We start from the raw sequence: 20,129 nt of genomic DNA on the forward strand, positions 1-20,129 counted from the left end.
GGATCACCGTGAACTTGACCTTTGACCTAGTGACCTCAAAATCGATAGGGGTCATCTGCGAGTCATGATCAATGTACCTATGAAGTTTCATGATCCTAGGCATAAGCGTTCTTGAGTTATCATCCGGAAACCATTTTACTATTTCGGGTCACCATGACCTTGAACTTTGACCTAGTGACCTCAAAATCACTAGGGGTCATCTGCCAGTCATGATCAATCTACCTACGAAGTTTCATGATCGTAGCCATAAGCGTTCTTGAGTTATCATCCGGAAACCATTTTACAATTTCAGGACACTGTGACCTTGACCTTTGATATAGTGACCTGAAAATCAATAGGGGTCAACTGCGAGTCATGATCAATCTACCTATTAAGTTTCATGATCCTGGGCATAAGCCTTCTTGAGTTATCATCCGGAAACCATTTTACTAATTTGGGTCACTGTGACCTTGACCTTTGACATAGTGACCTGAAAATCAATAGGGGTCATCTGCCAGTCATGATCAATCACCTATCAAGTTTCATGATCCTAGGCCTAAGCATTCTTGAGTTATCATCCGGAAACCATTTTACTATTTCGGATCACTGTGACCTTGACCTTTGACCTAGTGACCTGAAAATCTATAGGGGTCATCTGCGAGTCATGATCAATCTACCTATCAAGTTTCATGATCCTAGACCTAAGCGTTCTTGAGTTATCATCCGGAAACCATTTTACTATTTTGGGTCACCGTGACCTTGACCTTTGACCTAGTGACCTCAAAATCAGTAGGGGTCATCTGCGATTCATGATCAATGTACCTATGAAGTTTCATGATCCTAGGCCCAAGGGTTCTTGAGTTATCATCCGGAAACCACCAGGTGGACGGGCGGACCGACTGACCGACAGACATGTGCAAAGCAATATACCCCCTCTTCTTCGAAGGGGGGCATAAAAAACACACTAAACAACTGCAGCTTTAGCGTGAAAGATCATGCATTGTGTCGTATGACGTTTTAATAATGACGTCACGAGTACGCGCACTTAATATTTGTAAATAATGTTTTTTTGCTTTTTGAGTTGCATTATGTGTTAAAAATAGTGATGACAACGGTTTTCAGTTAACCGGTTATCCGTTTCTTAAGGAGGTTAACCGGTTACAATATTAATATTCGGTTACTCTTCAGAAAATACAATTTTTGGTTGAACGCAATAATGCTCAAATCATAAGTATTGTTTTACTTCATTTCACAGTATTGGCTAATCCGCTCATCAAACCGCAAACTATCGGCAATTACCAACCCTTGATGCCCCATGCGGATCAAAAGCGATTAAGAGTTGTAAACTATTGGGGTTCAGCGGATGAATGAGCAAGTTTTATTGTGCAATTGTGTTGACTGCAATTGCTTGATAAAATCAACAAGAGCTTGCGGGTGCAGACCGCTCATCTATTTTCTTTTTAAAGGTGAAGGGACTCTCAATTTCAATCACAAAGGAGGGAGGGGTGGAGTGAAGAGGGGAGTATAGTGTGGGGGTGTGGACATTTATAACATTATCTTCCAAAAATGCGGAAAAAATAATGCAAAAAGAAATAACTTTTTTGGGGGGGAGGGGATGGGGGGGGGGGGGGGTATAGTGTGAGGGTGTGGTGGTCATTTGTGAGATGATCTTAAAAAAAAAATAAAAAAATTAGGGGGGGGTGTGGGGGGAGGGGAATCTTGGGTGCGATGGTTGGACTGTATTTCAAAAATAAAATAATCAAAATAAATATTTGTTTTTAAACGTTTAAAAAAAAAATTTGGAGGGGGTGGGGGGTATAGTGTGAGGGTGTGGTGGTTATTTGTGAGATGATCTTAAAAAAAAAAAATTAGGGGGGGGGGATTTGGGGGGGGAGGGGGAGGGCACGGGGGATGGTTTGGGTGGAGTCTATTGTGGTATGTCAGGTAAGAGTAGTTTTGTCAAAGTATCAATCAAATCTAATCATAAATAAAGAAGTTATGGCAATTTTAGCAAAATTTAATAATTTGACCTTAAAAGTCAAGGTCATTCAAAGGTCAAGGTAAAATTCAACTTGCCAGGTACAGTAACCTCATGAAAGCATGAAAGTATTTGAAGTTTGAAAGCAATAGCCTTGATACTTTAGAAGTAAAGTGGATCGAAACACAAAATTTAACCATATATTCAAAGTTACTAAGTCAAAAAAGGGCCATAATTCCGTAAAAATGACAACCTGAGTTATGCAACCTTATGATAGTTTGCGAGTGTTCCTACATGTAGTATGAAAGCAATATCTATGATACTTTAAGGGTCAAGTGGACCAGAACACAAAACTTAACCAAATTTTCTATTTTCTAAGTATAAAGGGCCCATAATTCCGTCCAAATGCCAGTCAGAGTTACATAACTTTGCCTGCACAGTCCCCTTATGATAGTTTATAAGTGTTGCAAGTATGAAAGCAATAGCTTTGATACTGTAGGAATAAAGTGGACCTAAACACAAAACTTAACCAAATTTTCAATTTTCTAAGTATAAAAAGGACACATAATTCTGTCAAAATGCCAGTCAGAGTTACATAACTTTGCCTGCACAGTCCCCTTATGATAGTTAGTAAGTGTTGCAAGTGTTGCAAGTATGAAAGCAATAGCTTTGATACTTAAGGAATAAAATGGACCTAAACACAAAACTTAACCAAAATTTTCAATTTTATAAGTATAAAAAGGGCACATAATTCTGTCAAAATGCACGCCAGAGTTATCTAACTTTGCCTGCCCAGTCCCCTCATGATACACTGTAACTCCAATATAGTGCGGTCCCTTATAACGCTGTGTCCAATATAACGCGGGGGGTGCATGGATCCCGTTTTTTCTCCAAACTTCCATTTCTGATTCAAATCCAAGTTATGCAACTACTTGTATTTTCAGAAAATTCAAAGAAGCCGGCGATCACAGCTTGATTGCTTTATCCGTTCGTTTAACTGATTTTAATCGCTTAGAGGTTAAACGACACTCGACAGCTTATTGGTGTTAATCTGTTGTGTAATGTCAATAAAGGTGTGAAAACTCGCGAGTCCGTGTTTATTACATGTATTCCCTATCAGAGCGGTTCGGTGCGCTAATTTCAATAAGGTAAGTGCAAGCGTAATAATTATCAAATTAAAGTTATTTAAAACGATTACCTGTTTATGTTTTATATTTATTGTGTATTGTATTTCATTGTATAAACTATGGCCTTGTAAGTGTGTTATCGTTTATTTTATGCTATACAAGCTTGAAACATAAAAAAATCTTTGTGTATGTTTAATGTTTCAGTACGTATACGAAAAGTAAATTAAAAAATCCTGACGATTTATTTACATGCTAACACAGTGTAATTGTTAACAGAGATTCACTTAAATTTTTGCCCGTTATCAGAAAGTCCACGGAAAGCACGTTTTTTTACATGCTGCGTATGACGCAATAAAACATTACTTTGTACATGTATCGTATTGCATTCAATCTAAATTTAAATTCGCTCATCCAATGAAAGCTGTGTCCCATAATGCACTGTACTATTTTTCTGAAAAATGGCGTAGGCATATGAATTTGTTTATGAAATTCGGAAACATATTTCTTGTAATAAATGTTTAACATTATTTTTTCGTAAGTGATGTTTTAATTATATTGGATTATTGGACAAATGTGCACATTAGAAAAGCGGAATATATACTGTTATCGTTCGATTCGATTTATATGCATGTATTTGCGGATGACAACAAAGCATGAAAATATAAATAAATAAGCTCAAAACTTATAACGCTGTCCGTTTATAACGCTGTTGCGTGGCTTGGACCCCGTCATCCGCGTTATATTGGAGTTACAGTTGAGTAAGTAAGTGTACCAAGTTTGAATGCAATAGCATTGATACTTTCTGAGAAAAAGTGGACCTAAACGCAAAACTTAACCGGACGCCAACGCCGACGCCAACGCCAAGGTGATGACAATAGCTCATAATTTTTTATAAAAAAATAGATGAGCTAATAAAGCTGGACACTGTGATTACACCCGATCACTGTTGTTTTAACAACTATTGCAAACTGAAACACCCTAATAAAGACATTGAGTATAAACAGGCCTTAACAACAGAGGTTAGGAAACAACTATGCCAATTGCAAAATATATACGCTAATTGTAAATTGTTATTAATCAGCAAAGTGTTAATGCACGTACTTCTTAAAGGATAATGAGTGTTAATAAAACACAACATTGTTCAAATTCTGCACTAGCTTCCATTGGTCAAGGTGTAAAACAATAAGTATGTGTTAATGACATGATGGTAATATTAAAACAGAGAAATATCACAGTTCACATGTAAACAATATCGGAAATGACTTTCAGAAATGACAAAGTATTGGATTTCAAATTTATATTCCCAATTTAAAGGAACAACACAATTTGTAAAGAAAGTGTATTTAATTGATAAAATGGTTTGAGTAATTAGGTTACAAGACAATCAACAAGACAGAGTATATTTGCATACACATGTAATTGTTTATAAACGTATACATTTTTCGGAAGTTTTTTCATTCATATGTCAATACGACAGTCGGTTAACCGGTTAACCGCTCGAATATCGATACAGGTTAACCGGTTACAGATTTGCTTAGGTTTGCCATCCCTAGTTAAAAATATATTACATCTTGGTATCAAATTGTTTGCTTTGTTGAATCTGATTCGATTTTACTAAAAATGATAACTTTATAGTTGATTCCGAGTAAGACCATCCTCTGCCGCGCGTGACAGCTATATTTCAGCATTGCCGAAATAAAGAAAAATATATTCCACAGTGGTTTATTTCGACAATGCACGTCTGATGATGGGATAAAAAACTGTTCCCTGGCAGAACAATCTGTTTGCAATGAAAACCAGTCAAGTGGGGAAAGACAATGGAAAACAGTCAAGTGGAAAAAGACAATGGAAAACAGTCAAGTGGGGAAAGACAATGGAAAACAGTCAATTGGGGAAAGACAATAGAAAAAAGTCAAGTGGGGAAAGACAATGGAAAACAGTCAAGTGGGGAAAGACAATGGAAAACAGTCAAGTGGGGAAAGACAATGGAAAACAGTCAAGTGGGGAAAGACAATGGAAAACAGTCAAGTGGGGAAAGACAATGGAAAACAGTCAAGTGGGGAAAGACAATGGAAAACAGTCAAGTGGGGAAAGACGATGGAAACCAGTCAAGAGGGGAAAGACAATGGAAACTTACTGGAACACTTTTAATGGCTTGTGGCAAATCTTTCTTTTCTGTTTCACGACCTCTTTTCTTTGTCTCACTCATTCTTTTTCATCAGTCTGAAAATTATAATTTACAAATGTTTAGTTGAAAAAACACATTATGTACAATTTATCATAAAATGCATAAATAAATTCTGAATCTTGACATACAAATTTCGCAAATGATGTTATAATATAAATAATGTTCACAATATCCTTTTTAATTGTTCAATACAATTCTTTTCAATTGATCCATGGTTGTGAAAAGAACTTGGGCTAATGCCTTCATTGTTTAACTGCCATTTAAACTCCAAAGTGTTGTTTATAGACCAATAAACAGTGAAAATAAAACATATTTGTTAAATGTAGTTTTCAGGAGATAGAGGAGTTCTATATATAGCTTAATGTAAAGGCACACATATTGTCAATTGTGCCATAAAACTTAAATGCAAATGTATCATGTCTTGACACACTGATACAAATAGGAAAAGTCAAGCCAACAAAATTTTCTTTTGATAATATTTTTCTCAATATTAGATGTAAAACGTAAAACTGAATATCATACCACATCTTAATAAATCCAAATTAATCCTCATCAAGAGGTCAATAATGCAGAGCTAAAATATAAAAGATACATGTAGATGACCAACTTTACAAGCTGTAGCCAATTGATTCAGGCAATATTGTAACAATCATGATAATATGATGACTATTTGTCAAAAGTACAATGTCATTGGCTTGTTATCTAAACTATCAATTTTGTTTTAAATAACTGATAATGATAACAAGTGACCATTGATGGCCCTTTATATGGCTTACTGGATTCAACTTAATCAAGATACAGTATTGGTAATTTAAAGTGGTGGTCACAACCAGGTGATATTTTCCCCTTAAATGCGCGCCTGTTGATGTCCATCATGCATAATTTCCTCTATGACAATGTTGCAGCAACCACCGCAACTAACATAAGACCATGCTGATGGGTTGGCACATATATAATGTGTATCAAACCTTATGTCCTAGGAAAATTGATCAACTGTAAATTAACCCCAAGACAGACATGAGCAATTTATTTCTTCATTATATATTTCAGATAACCTTACTTCCAAATCAAAGAAAAATTACAAAATTACCAATTGCCGCGAAAAAAAATCCTAAAATGAAGGAAAAATTGTGTTAATCAGTATGGGCTAGGGCTGGATCATGCAATATTCAAAGGACATGAAAGTCAAGCACATTAATAGAACCAAACACAAGGCTGCAAAGGAGAAAATATCAATTTGTCAAAAAATAATTTACAAAGTGTTTTGATGGAAAAAACTTATTTTGTTACAAAAAGCTTGTAGTGAAAACTAATCAACACGAAATCTTGTATGTTGCCCTTTTATATTGTACCTCAACATGTCTAAGCCTGTACAGTAATTTTGAAATACTTGATTGATAATGTATACTTTGGACTTAGTCATATGCAAAGAATGAAAATTGTATTATGTAAAATATCAAAAGAAATTAAGGTGCAAATCAGTACATGTTAATTGTCAACTTGTTACAATGTGTAACCATGTTAACTCTCTCAGTGCGGGAACCGAATTTTGAAGGCCTTTGCAAACAGTTTGGATCCAGATGGGACGCCACAGAACATGGCGTCTCATCAGGATCCAAACTGTTTGCTATTCTGATAGTATTCTTAGAAAAAAATCGAAGAGAATGCTAATTTTAGAAATTCAGCAGACGACATTTTAGCAGACAACAAATTTTCCAGCATGCAAAGGGTTTAACAGTCTGTTCAAAGTGAGAGAATATTGCATTAAGTAAAATCATTGATAAACAACACCTCTGATAATCGCACAGGTTTTACTGTAATTTAAAGATAACACAGATCTGTTAAAAGACCTAATTGTTGTTATTATATTTGTTATCAATCTTGACAACTTATGTCAATGGTGTCATCACATAAATATCTCTACACTCATGATAAACATGTTTAAAGTCCACTTGGCTGTTTACTCTACTAACCAACTTATTTCAAACTTCTTGAAAATGAGGTCTGCAATACAAAGTTCAGTATTTCAAATTTTCCGTGGCGTAATATTGACTTGAACATTGCTCTAAGTCATCCTATTGTCCTCTCTGTACATTAAATTTCATATTTTATATTAACCTCAAAATTATTGATCAGATTCTTAGCTGAAGTGTTCTCCACATACATGTATTGTGTGAAAACTACATACCCATGGGATACCTCTGACAGGTTGACATTACAATTGAGTCGCATTCTGAGAAAACTGGGCATAATGCATGTGCGTAAAGTGTCGTCCCAGATTAGCCTTTGCAGTCCACACAGGCTAATCAGGGACAACACTTTTCGCCTAAATTGGATTTTTGCTAAGAAGAGACTTCATTTAAATGAAAATTGTCAAAAAAGCGTAAAGTGTCGTACCTGATTAGCCTTATGGACTGCACAGGCTTATCTGGGATGACACTTTACGCACATGCATTATTCCCAGTTTTCTCAGAACATGACTCAATTTATAGGCTTCTTACTTTCCAAAAGAATAAGCAGCTACTCAATTGTCAATGTATAGAAAAAGGTAACTTTCAACACGAACTGGTAGATTGTGAAAACAGTTGTATGTTACATGTCCCTGATTTATATACTTTTGACCTGTTGAACAAAAATGTGACAAACTTCTGTATGTTTCCCAGGGTAACCAGCATACCAATGTGAGAGGACATTGAGACACAACACTCTAGATTTGTGCTGAAATAAATGCTATGTTTAATCCCTGCCACCTTGACCTTCGACTTCATAATAAATAGACATGATTTTTGTTCCTTTACAAAACATAGCGACTTGATGACATGGTTTACTACACATTGAGCAAATTGTATGTTACAGCTACTGTGAACTTGCCCTGTTACAGCTACTGTGACCTTGCCCTTTGGATAATTTACCTAAAAATTAATAGACATCTTCCCAATATCAAAACACACCAATTCAGATTAATGTAGGCCAAAGTATTCTCCATACAAAGTGCAGAAACATATTTCATGCAATAAGCTTCCATGACCATGAGCTTTGACCTCGAAATCAGGCACCATATTTTCCTCATTTCATTTGACTATTGACTATTTAATTAGTGGAGGTTTGTGTATTGCATCCATATACATGTACAATGGCATTAATAAATACTTGTATGAAAGAAATAATGGATGAAATCAAATTGTATTTATTTAAAAAAGTATTAAGTAAAGCAAAGTTGACAGATTTAAAAAAATTCAAGCGAAAAAGTATTTGCAAGTCAGAGTTATTGAACTTTATCAGTGCTAGTACACACTGACTCAAAATACATGTGTGAAGTTTCTATCTGCAGTAGAAAAGGTGATATATGGAGAAGTTGCATGTTTAAGTAAAACTAAATTTTGAGTACAAAAGGGGGCATAATTCTACTTAATTAAAAGTCAGAGTTATGAAACTTGGTCAGTGACCTCACACCATAACCTAGAACATATATGTGAAGTTTCAATTGAATATGTGCAGTGAAAACAGTGATATGGTGAAATTACACATTTACCTTAACCAGAATATTATACAAACCATGAAGCCAGCAGCACCCTATTAACATGTAACATGAACAAGGAAAAACATGGCAGTGAATGGACTGGAGAATTGCAATAATGAATATTCCATCTGATGTTTATGCTATGTTTATCTGTGTTAATTTGATTTAAGGTAACACAAATAACACCTCAGATCAGATACAATACAACTAGCAATTAAGGCTGTACATATTGTTTTGTACATGTTCAAAACTGTAGTGGCTGTTCCTAACCAAAAAGTATGCTCCAAGATTCTTCAAATGGATAACCAATAAAACATGAGATGAGTTAGTCATGCACGTCATGGCATTAAAAACTAGTAATGTGAAATATGTTATATGAATATATTTTAAGTTTTTAGAAATGTTTAATCATAAAAGCATTCCTACCACAGTGTGTCCAAAATAAATCCCTAAATGATGTGTACCTGGGCAAGCTAACGTGTCAGGACGCTTGTACCATGAAACATGACACACTATATGTACATTCATCTGTAATCTGTGGCTGACTTAACCAGGGGTCCAAGTACAAACATCCACTACCTCTGTACCGTCGAAATATATTGGACATGGTGAACCTTCAAGTGGTCAGTCAGTTGTTCAACTAAATGGTTACTTTAAGTACATCCATTGATAATAATTGATAAAGGTGAGCAATAATTGTTCTTGTCTTCAACAAAAATGAATGTTATTGAACACCTCTTAAATGGTTTTGAATAAATAAAAAGGACATATATATTCTTAACTGTCACAATATTATTTGTCTGACTGAAACTTGGACACATAAAGACTCTACCATAGATCTAAAAGGATACAGTAAACCTATTAACTCATACAGACGTTTGCAACACCGTAGAGCAAAGCGCTCAAGTGGTGGTATTGTAATTTATATTAAAGACTCTTTTCGTAAAGGTGTCACATTAGTCAAACAATTATATTGATTCTATTGTTTGGCTTAAACTCAATAAGCTATTTTTTAATATAGAATCTGATGTATGTATATGTGCTGTATATACTGCACCTGAAAATTCTTCTGCTCATTCTATACATTCTTATGATATTTTTCAATGTATTGAATTTGATGTAATTTTGTATCAATCCAAAGGAAAAGCATTTATAACCGGAGACACAAACTCACGAACAGGAAATAAAGCAGATTATATCGAAAATGATAGATTGATAGATATTTTAGCGATTTTGATTTTATTTCTGACCCAGATATTGAAACCTAATCTCTCAAATGTGACCAGGTTACGAATAGATTCGGAGAATTCCTATAAGATATTTTCAAAGCTACAAATATTCGTATCATGAATGGGCGGTTACATAATGACCATAACATAGGTAAGATAACCTGCTATACACACAATGGTGAAAGCCTAATGGATTATGTATTAACTGCGCGCTCCAATTTCAATGATATTGTAAATTTTACCATTAACGATTACTCGGAATTCTTTAATCATGCGCCTCTAACATTTGATCTCCGCACGAATTACTCTGTTTCAACAGGTAATACTCATCCTATTGTCTATTTTAAATCCAAACCTGGGAACAGAATGATGTGACTTTGTACGAGATGTTCAGTGCGATGTCCAAAATCTAGAGCACAAGCTATTATAGCAAATAGATTCAAACTCTGATCCCGATATTCTAGTTACCAAACGAATTTTCAAACTATTTACATTGAAAAGGAGAAAAACATTCTAAGCACATTGTTAACCTGAAAATAAGGGATTTATAGACTAAGCAAATGAAATAAGCAAAAAATGGTTTAAAGCAGAGTGTATAAACAAACAACACCAATGTACAAGGGCTTTATACGAGTACATGTACAATCTAAACAAGAGGGCCAAGATGGCCCTAGTTCACTCACCTGAGAGGAGTCGGTTCATTTAATCTTTACCAAACATCAAACTTGACCTAGATATTGTCCAGACAAACATCCTGGTCAAGTTTCATCATTATTGAACCAAAACTCTGGCGTATGGAGTGTTTTTGTTTTTTTAAAGATTTTACCTGGTGACCTATATTTTGAGTTGACCCCCCTTACCAAGCATCAAACTTTGCTTACAAAAATAAATATTTTGACCAAGATTCATAAAATCTTAAACAAAATTGTGACCTCTAGAGTGTTTACAAGGATTTTGTATAATATAATGACAATTTGGACAACCTAAGGGCAATAATTATGGCATTATTTATGTGATTTTGCTCATTATCACACTTGACTGAGGTCTTTCAGCAACTTTCATAAAGAATGCTTGAGAAGTGTGAATGCTAGAGTGTTTACAAACCAAATGTGGACGAACGGACAGCGGACAAAGACCAATTCTAAAACCTCACCTGAGCAATCAGGTGAGCTAAAAAGTGTGTTTCACCGATCTGAGCCATTTTCCAACTTGTCCGAGAAATCAATAAAACCAATGTATTGACTAAGTTTCATGATGATTAGGCAAAAAATGAGACTTCTATAGTGTTCGATCACTCTAGTCACTTAAGGAAAACTGCCCCCCCCTGGCGACCATGTATTTTTACCGATCGGGACCATTTGCAAACTTATCTGAGATATATATAAAACCAATCTTTTTACCAAGTTTCATGATGATTGGGCAAAAAATGTGACTTCTTGAGTGTTCACAAGCTTTTTTTACTATATAAATATAAGAAAACTGCCCCCCCCCCCCTCCCCTGGAAACCATGTTATACAACGGACCGGAACCATTTTTGAACTCGACTCTCGTATCAAGGAAACAAATGTTCTGACCAAATTTCATGAAAATTGGGCCAAAAATGTGACTTCAAGAGTGTTCACATGTTTTCACTATATACATATAGAGAAAAATGCTCCCCCCACTGGCGGCCATGTTTTTCACCGATCTGGACCATTTGCGAACTCGTCCGAGATATCAATAAAACCAAACAAATGTTCTGACCAAATTTCATGATGATTGGGCAAAAATTGTGACTTCTAGTGTGTTTAAAAGGTTTCTCTATAGCCAAATAAGGAAAACTGCCCCGCCCACTGGCGGCCATGTTTTTCAACAGACCAAAACCACTTTTGAACTCAACCAATATATCATTAAGACAAACATTTTGACAAAGTTACATGAAGATTGGGCATGAAATGTGACTTCTACAGTGTTTACAAGGTTTTTCTTTTTTTTTACCTAGTAACCTAGTTTTTGACCCAGCATAACCCAGTTTCCAACTCCATCGAGATATCATTGGGACTAATCTTCTGACTAAGTTTCATGAAGATCGGACAAAAAATGTGGCCTCTAGAGTGTTTACAAGGTATCTCTATAGCCAAATAAGGAAAACTGCCCCGTCCACTGGCGGCCATGTTTTTCAACAGACCAGAACCACTTTTGAACTCAACCAACATATCATTAAGACAAACATTTTGACAAAGTTTCATGAAGATTGGGCATGAAATGTGACTTCTACAGTGTTTACAAGGTTTTTCTTTTTTTTGACCTAGTGACCTAGTTTTTGACCCGGCATGACCCAGTTTCGAACTCGACCGAGATATCATTGGGACAGAGCTTCTGACCAAGTTTCATGAAGATCAGAAAAGAAATGTGCCCTCTAGAAAATACACTGTATTATTATGAAAACATTAATAGTCAAAGGAGAGTAACTACTGTTAACTTAAATGCAATATTTAGAAGAGTTGTCTCGCATGTTACATGACCTTAAAACATGATTGTTTACAAGCCTTTTTACTATATAAATATAAGGAAAACTGCCCGTCCCCCTGGCAACCATGTTTTTCAACGGACCGGAACCATTTTCGAACTCAACTTTCATATCAAGGAAACCAAATGTTCTGACCAAATTTAATGAAATTGGGCATGAAATGTGACTTCTAGAGTGTTCACATGTTTTCACTATATACATATAGAGAAAAATGCCCCGCCCACTGGCGGCCACATTTTTTCTCCTATCTGGACCATTTTCGAACTCGTCCGAGAAATCAATAAAACCAACGTTTTGACCAACTTTCATGATGATTGGGCAAAAATTGTGACTTCTAGAGTGTTTACAAGGTTTATCTATAGCCAAATAAGGAAAACTTCCCCGCCTGGCGGAAATGTTTTTCAACGGACCGGAACAACTTTTGAACTCAACTAACATATCATTAAGACAAATCATTTTGACAAAGTAACATGAAGATTGGGCATGAAATGGGACTTCTACAGTGTTTACAAGTTTTTCCCTTTTTTGACCTAGTTTTTTACCCGGCACGACCTAGTTTTGAACTCGACCGAGATTTCATTGGGCGAAGCTTCTGACCAAGTTTCATGAAGATCGGACAATAAATGTGGCTTCTATAGTGTTTACGAACAAATGTGGACGGACGGACGGATGGATGGACAGACGACGGACAAAGACCGGTCACAAAAGCTCACCTGAGCAATCAGGTGAGCTCATAAAAATTGACATACACGCGATCAAATGATTGCATCGAAAAAGGTTGACAAGTACATGTATATGTGTAGAAAAACAAAATTAAAATACAACAATGATCTTAGCAAACAAATGAATAGTATGAGAAGGAAATCATCCCGCAAAATTTGGAAATTATTTAAATGTCAGACTTCATCACAAAAAACAGATACGATACAGTAAATTGAATTTCACGATAATTTTAGTAACAATGCAGACAAAGATGACATACATATAATTTTAGTTTAAAAACCTGTTTATTTTAGTTTCAGGCTTATTGAAACGCTCTCAATTCCGTTTCCTGGGCTTAGAACCAGAACTTGGGTGTCTTTGGAGGAAATCAAAAGAACGCTCCTACGGTGGGGATCGAACCCATGATCACCCGGTCGGTAGGCAGACACCTTATCCATTACACCACGGGGACCTCGTATGTATACAAATATAAATTTGTTTGATGCCGAAACATTCTTACATGAATTTAATAATAGGCTAAACACAGAACTTAATACCCCTAACTCGATGATCCAATATTGAAAGAAGACATTATAAAGGGCAACAAATCCGTTGAAAAACAATAAAACTCATGCTGTGACAATATATATAAATGAATTTTTTACTGAGACAATAAATGTCATCGTCAGACTGTTAGAAATATTGTTTAACTACATACTTGATAAAAAGGGTTTTCCTCGCAGCTGAGCATCCAAAATCATAGTACCAATACATAAACATGGAGACATGCAAAATTGTTTACAAGCATATTAAATGAACGTCTTAAACGATAGGCAGAAACAAATGACATTCTAAGGGATGCACAATTCGGCTTTAAACCAATTTTAGCACGGTCGATGCAATATTTATTCTTAATGCACTTATATAAAACAGTTTCAAAATAAAGATAAACTTTATTGTTGTTATACATGTATTGACTACTGGAAGGCATATGACATCATCAATTCCGGTCAATTATGGAGTAAATTGATAAATGTGGGCATCAATGGCAAACTTTTAACACTTTAATATTCGATCAATGTACGATGAAGTAAAATTACAGGTTAAACACATTGGTAACTTATCAGACATATTCAATACTAATGTCGGCCTATTTCAGGGGGAGATAACGTCACCTATATTGTTCGTTCTCTTTTTAAATGACATCAAATTTGATTTGCAAAATGGAATAAACGCTGGAATTACACTAGATCAAATATCATAGACATATTTTAATTTGCTTACGACGCAGCTTAATTTTCTGAAACCCAGGAGGGTCTTCAAGAATCATTAAACAATTTAGAAACCTACTCTTATAAGTGGTATGGTAAACATTGAAAAAACTAAGGTCATGGTATTTGGAAAAGGTGGTACGATTAGTAAAACATTGAAATGGTCAAAGGTCAAGAATAAGAAATTGTCAACAATTTTTGAAATGGGCATATATTATAGGTCAAGAATTAGACATTGTTCACAATTCTAATTACCTTAGAATCATCATGTCAAGAGGTGGATCATTTGTGTCCACAACAAATACACTGTATGGAAAAGCTTTAAAAGCGATGCATTCTATGTTCACATTAACAGAAGACATGAACATACCTATAAATGCTGTGTTAAATTTATTTAACACATACCGGTATGTTTCATCAATCTTAAACTATAACTGTGAGGTTTTGGGCTTTATCAAAACAAAAAACATTGAGCGCGTCCATCGTAAATTTTGTAAAAGAATATTCAATTTAAAGATGTTAATAAACTCATTATCTCTATATGCTTAAGTTGGTAGATTCCCCTTGTACATGTTTTTAGACAGATATGTCAGGATCTTTAAATACTTTTTGAAATTATATACTGTAAAGCAGGGTAATTTTATTGTAAAACACTTTGTTCTATCACAGATATTAGAAATTGAAAGAAAAAATAACACAAACAATGGGTAATCAAAAGTACAAGACCTTATAAACTAAACTGGTTTTAACAATGAATGGCTATACCACCCCAAATCTGTGACCTCTAATAAATTAATCTCGTTACTTAAAAACAGACTACGAGACCAGTATATCACTAACTGGAATATAAGTGTCTCATCATCTAGTTTAATGATTTTATATAAGGAATTAAAACCAGTATTCGAAAGATCGGCTTATCTTGATATTGTTGAAAATAAAAAACATAGGAACATTATTGCTAAAATACGTCTGTCTTCTCACAAATTATTTATTGAAACGGCTGGACACCAGAACATTGAAAGAGATCAACATAAATGTGTTTTATGCAACCTAAATGATATCGAGGATGAATATCATCTGTTCTTAAATGCCCTTTGTTTTTTAATGCTCTGTAAAATATGTCATTACCACGACATTAACACTTAAGTGCATGTGTTTGTATTTGTTAATGTTGTCCCCCAAAGTGTGAAATATGTGGTTTCTCATGAATGATAATGTGCATGGTGTAATAAGGGCTATAAAACAATTGAAGAGATTGATTTAATGCTGAGCAGAAACCACTTTTCCTTTGAGTTTCCTTACTTCTCCTGAATTTCAGCTAAATAATTCATTTTTTCCTCAAATTTGATCACAGGCTGCAGCCATGTCACTAACTCACGTCTTATCAGAAATATGTCAAAATTTCCTAAACAGTAGGGTGGCTGAATCTACAGTCTAACCTGCTCCAGTGACCACCTTTGAATAGCGACCCTCTGACCATAACGACCACATTTCCTCTTGAACTATTTCACTTCATATTTTACCTGCGAATAACACCCACCTGCAAATAACGACTAGCGACCCCAATTTTAGAAGTCCCAAACGCCTATTTTGATAGCTACCAACGACCACTTCAATCATAACTATCAACTATTTCACAACTATCAATAAAACAATGGCTGCCATGATACTGTGATAGTCACGTAGTAAACATCTTACCAGTTCACATGATGGTCACTATGGAGATACTGGCAAGTGACAGTTTACCAAACTCATTAGCTCAAACTCATAAGCTGTTTATTGAGGGCAGGAACTTCAAACTTAACCAACATCAAAAGAAATCGAATATGTCATTCCATTTGATGCTGGTGATGCTATTCAAAGGGGATGGCGGAAAACTACAACGGGCGAGGCATGGTATGGTATTGCACAAGGGGGGGTTAGAGGGTTAGGGTTTGGGTTTGGGTTAGTGTTAGGGGTCGGGTTAGGGTTTGGGTTAGCCTAACCAACCCTAACCCGACCCCTAACCTTAACCCTTACCCTAACCCTTTTTTGGGGTTATCACCCCTGACCATGCCTCGCCCGTTGTAGTTTTCCGCCTCCCTATTCAAAGAGGCATCATTAATCACCCAGGTGAAAATGATTTCAAAAGGAAAATTGTGCAGACCCCTGGAAATTAAGGACACCACTTAAAAGGGCAACATTTGAAAGCTATGACAAGACTACATGTACGTGAAAAGTGACTTTACTGTGAATGGACTACTCAGGAAAAGAAGAGGAGGTGGCACAATGCCTGAGTTGTGGTTCATGTAAATATTTTACAATTTATTAAGTGGAAAAAGGATGAATTGCTCATTTTGGAGAAAAATGTCCTATACTGTTTCAAAGCTTAAAAGTCTTCTAAAAAGTGGGGTTAATTTTTACTGGGTGAATAATAGTTTATACCGGGTAATACAACGTGAAATATTAACTATAACTTTCAAATGAAAGCTAGAAAAGAACTATTTTCTGTTGTCATGTTGAACAAATAATCATTAATAAGTTAAGTATTACATATGACTGCAAATTAAAGCGAAGAAAATACATGTGTATTATTGATGAACTCTTAACCATTTAACACATTGCCAATTTTTTCTTATTTCCCAGTATTTGTAAGTTTAAATAGTTTGCAGAATTGGCTCAATTGTGTCATTTAAGTTTGTGTTGGCATGCAGCATGATGCCGGGTGTATAGAAAAATCGACATTCCTTTTCCAAGTCTAAATTGTTAAATAATACCTATTTTATAAAATGTCTATTTATATGACAAAATAATTCAGGGTGAGTTGTTATTATTAAGGCAGGGCTTACCACCCCATTTGCCAAAAGCAAGACATGAGCAAATTTTTCTAAAGAAAAATATACTTTTCTATAACATTACTGTTTCTTCATAAAACCCCCAATTAAAACGCACCAAAGTGACAGTTATACTTATGTTTTTCTGTAAAGGACAAGGGACGTTAAGGGGTGTTATTTGCCTGAAAAATATTAATATTTGTAAAAAGTTAATTATTGCATTCCATTTAAGATCAGAATTTGAAGAATACGACGTGCGCTTTAAGTTTACATAGTTATTGCATCATGCATCGCATAGATGACGTCACATTGAACGTTTCAAACTCGCGCGTTTCTTCGAAAAACGCAAATTTCGAGCATTTTTTAATGTTTATCACTATTTTATAACAACAGCGCACACGTTAACCAACTTGATTCTTTAAAATAATGCAATACATTTTCGTTATTTGTTAGTCGATATCTTTTTATTTTTGGTTAACGAGTGCGCTGTATGTGGAAAATACATTTATTTTCTTCTAAATCGAAATTTGATTGAACACTTTATAATGTATCACCATGAACGGTTGTTGCCATGCAATATCGCGTAAGCACTCAAGTTGCTTTTTTACCAGCTTAACTTAGAAAAAGGTAGTGTTCCCTATAATTCACGGTCGGGAGACAACTCCATTAACTTATTCAGGCCTATGGGAAGTAATCTTATCAAGCGAGCGGGATAAATCTACATAGAAGATCAGCGTCTGCTTCGCATCATTTTAGCTGAACAGTAAAAGTAATTTAAACAAAATATGTGAGGTTTAGTTTCATCACCATATATCAACAGACAGGTATGTTGTAGAAAACATGTTTTCAGTCAGTTATGTAATATAAAAGTCACGAAAATCATAGGTCTACTTGTATTTACAAAGATTTACAATTCACACGAACACCAGGAGTATTAAGAAACATACCTTTCTAAGGTTATCCTTAATTCAAAGTTTTCCAACTTAAAAGTCCATAACATAAATTGCTACTTGTTTAAATGTTGAAGTAAATTAACTGGTCACAATAATTCCATCTTATTAACACAGATACAAAATTGAGACCAGCGTTTTAGGAATGTATATACTACAGTAGCTTTAAAATTCGGTTTATTTATCATCCAGTTGAATTATTAAATAGCCTAATAAAAATGCTTTTAATTTAAGTTTCATCAAATCGGTTATTAAACACGAATAAAGCTTATTCTTTATCGTTGTAAAATTAAAAGTTATGACGAAAACCGACAGGTTAAAATACGTCACTTTAACTCGATATTTATTCTCAGTATTGATGATGATGTGTTTAGTACGTCATCGAGTTAATTATGCGTGAACAGTTCAGGGGCTCGAAGTCTGCTACGATCGTAACTGTTATACTCTTTATGTGATATTTTAATTTCAGAATTTTATGTCGACTTATAAACAAATACTTTCATTTATTTTTAATGTATGATGTCTAAATCTTATGCGTGTGCTATATGCACCAAACGTGTGGGCCCAAAAGAAAGGAGGAAGTTAAAAACAGAAGGCAATAAACCACTTATAAAGTACTTGAGAAAGCATATGCTATTGACAGACGAAGTAACGGACAAAGACGCAGTTCATAATTCTTGCCTTCTTAAGTATACAGCAGAATCGGCGGTGGCAAGATTAAGTATGTCCCCAAACAATAATCCACAACATGAACCGTCCGACAAGAAATCGCCGGTACAATTAAACATTAAATCAGCTGGGTTCAACCATACTATAAGTCCTATATGTAACAGGAAGGGCGCTCGGTCCGAAGGGTTTGTAACCATACCGGGCGAGGCGATAATGCAACAGTTCATCAACAAAATTATTTTGTTGAAAAAGAATTCGCGATGTTGTAACACCCACATAAGTGAGGGCAAGTTTACACCAGAAACACTTTCTGCTGATATTCAAGGAAAACTAAGGTCCACAACATACATGGAACCTGAACAGACAAGCAGTTTAATTAACTCGCTACGGCAAAGTGCGACACAACGTAAAAAATCATGCATCGATTTTGACGACCCATCCACAATGACGGATGCTGATTATTGGAATCTTACCGGTGCGCATCTTAATTTGAATTGCATAATCACGCTGATGAGAAATGATACTGTTCTTATCTTATATACATGTATACACACTGGTCATGAAATTTTTAATAATTTAAATAATTGTTTTATGAGTTTATTTAATCAATGTTATTATAATGTAAATAACATATTTAAATTATTTTTTTTATATATATCAGGGTTGACGAAAGACCAATTCTCAACTCTTATCGGTGATGTAGACGACATACGGACAAGAAAGACTAGGTCCATTTGAACATGTTTCGCAGTGCTCTTAGTAAAACTAAGAACTAGTTTAGGAAATGCGCTGCTCAGCACTTTGTTCAACATGACGATTGTGCAGGTATTATGTGGTTCTGATAATATACACTATTTAAATACCAAGTCGACTTTTACATGATTTTCCAAATTTATCCATATATTTAAAGATGATACTGATAAACTTCATTTCCATTTCTAGATCTCATATTCACAATATATCGTGGAGAAAAAGTAACTTTTCAGTCTTTTCCGACGATGAATATGATGGTTAACAGTCATTAGTGTTCAACATTTTCTTTATGCAATTATGTATGTAATAGTATGCATAATTGAAATATTGCTTACTATAACCGAAAATGAAAATCGTTCTTGATCTATTTAGTTTAACATAATATATTTCAAGAGGTAAAAAATATTTAAAGCACTTTACAATAATCTTATGGAAATGTGA

At 34.9% G+C, this 20,129-nt stretch overlaps 1 protein-coding gene and 1 long non-coding RNA gene across 7 annotated transcripts in view; one reads left to right on the forward strand and one right to left on the reverse strand.

Moving 5' to 3' along the window:
• Positions 1–20,129, reverse strand: part of LOC127834588 (choline-phosphate cytidylyltransferase A-like) — a 57,067-nt gene that overhangs the window by 31,745 nt on the left and 5,193 nt on the right. Inside the window, exons 1-3 of one of the 6 annotated variants that reach the window (XM_052360587.1) lie at positions 9,219–9,301; positions 5,795–5,846; positions 5,222–5,307 (exon numbers count right to left, since the gene is read on the reverse strand). In XM_052360587.1, coding sequence (XP_052216547.1) covers positions 5,222–5,293 — 72 coding nt within the window. In that variant the 5' untranslated portion in view covers positions 5,294–5,307; positions 5,795–5,846; positions 9,219–9,301. Of the gene's footprint in view, positions 1–5,221; positions 5,308–5,794; positions 5,847–8,143; positions 8,172–9,218; positions 9,362–20,129 lie in introns of those variants that run through there. The other 5 variants (XM_052360585.1, XM_052360591.1, XM_052360588.1 and 2 more) reach the window with 5 other exon arrangements.
• LOC127834600 (uncharacterized) overlaps positions 9,380–20,129 on the forward strand; it is a 15,027-nt gene continuing 4,277 nt past the window's right edge. The window contains exons 1-2 of the long non-coding RNA XR_008028013.1: positions 9,380–9,477; positions 13,547–13,707. This is a non-coding gene — a long non-coding RNA (uncharacterized LOC127834600). The remainder of the gene's footprint in view (positions 9,478–13,546; positions 13,708–20,129) is intronic.

This window comes from Dreissena polymorpha, chromosome 6, assembly GCF_020536995.1.
Source record: "Dreissena polymorpha isolate Duluth1 chromosome 6, UMN_Dpol_1.0, whole genome shotgun sequence".
Classification (NCBI taxonomy): Eukaryota; Metazoa; Mollusca; class Bivalvia; order Myida; family Dreissenidae; genus Dreissena; species Dreissena polymorpha.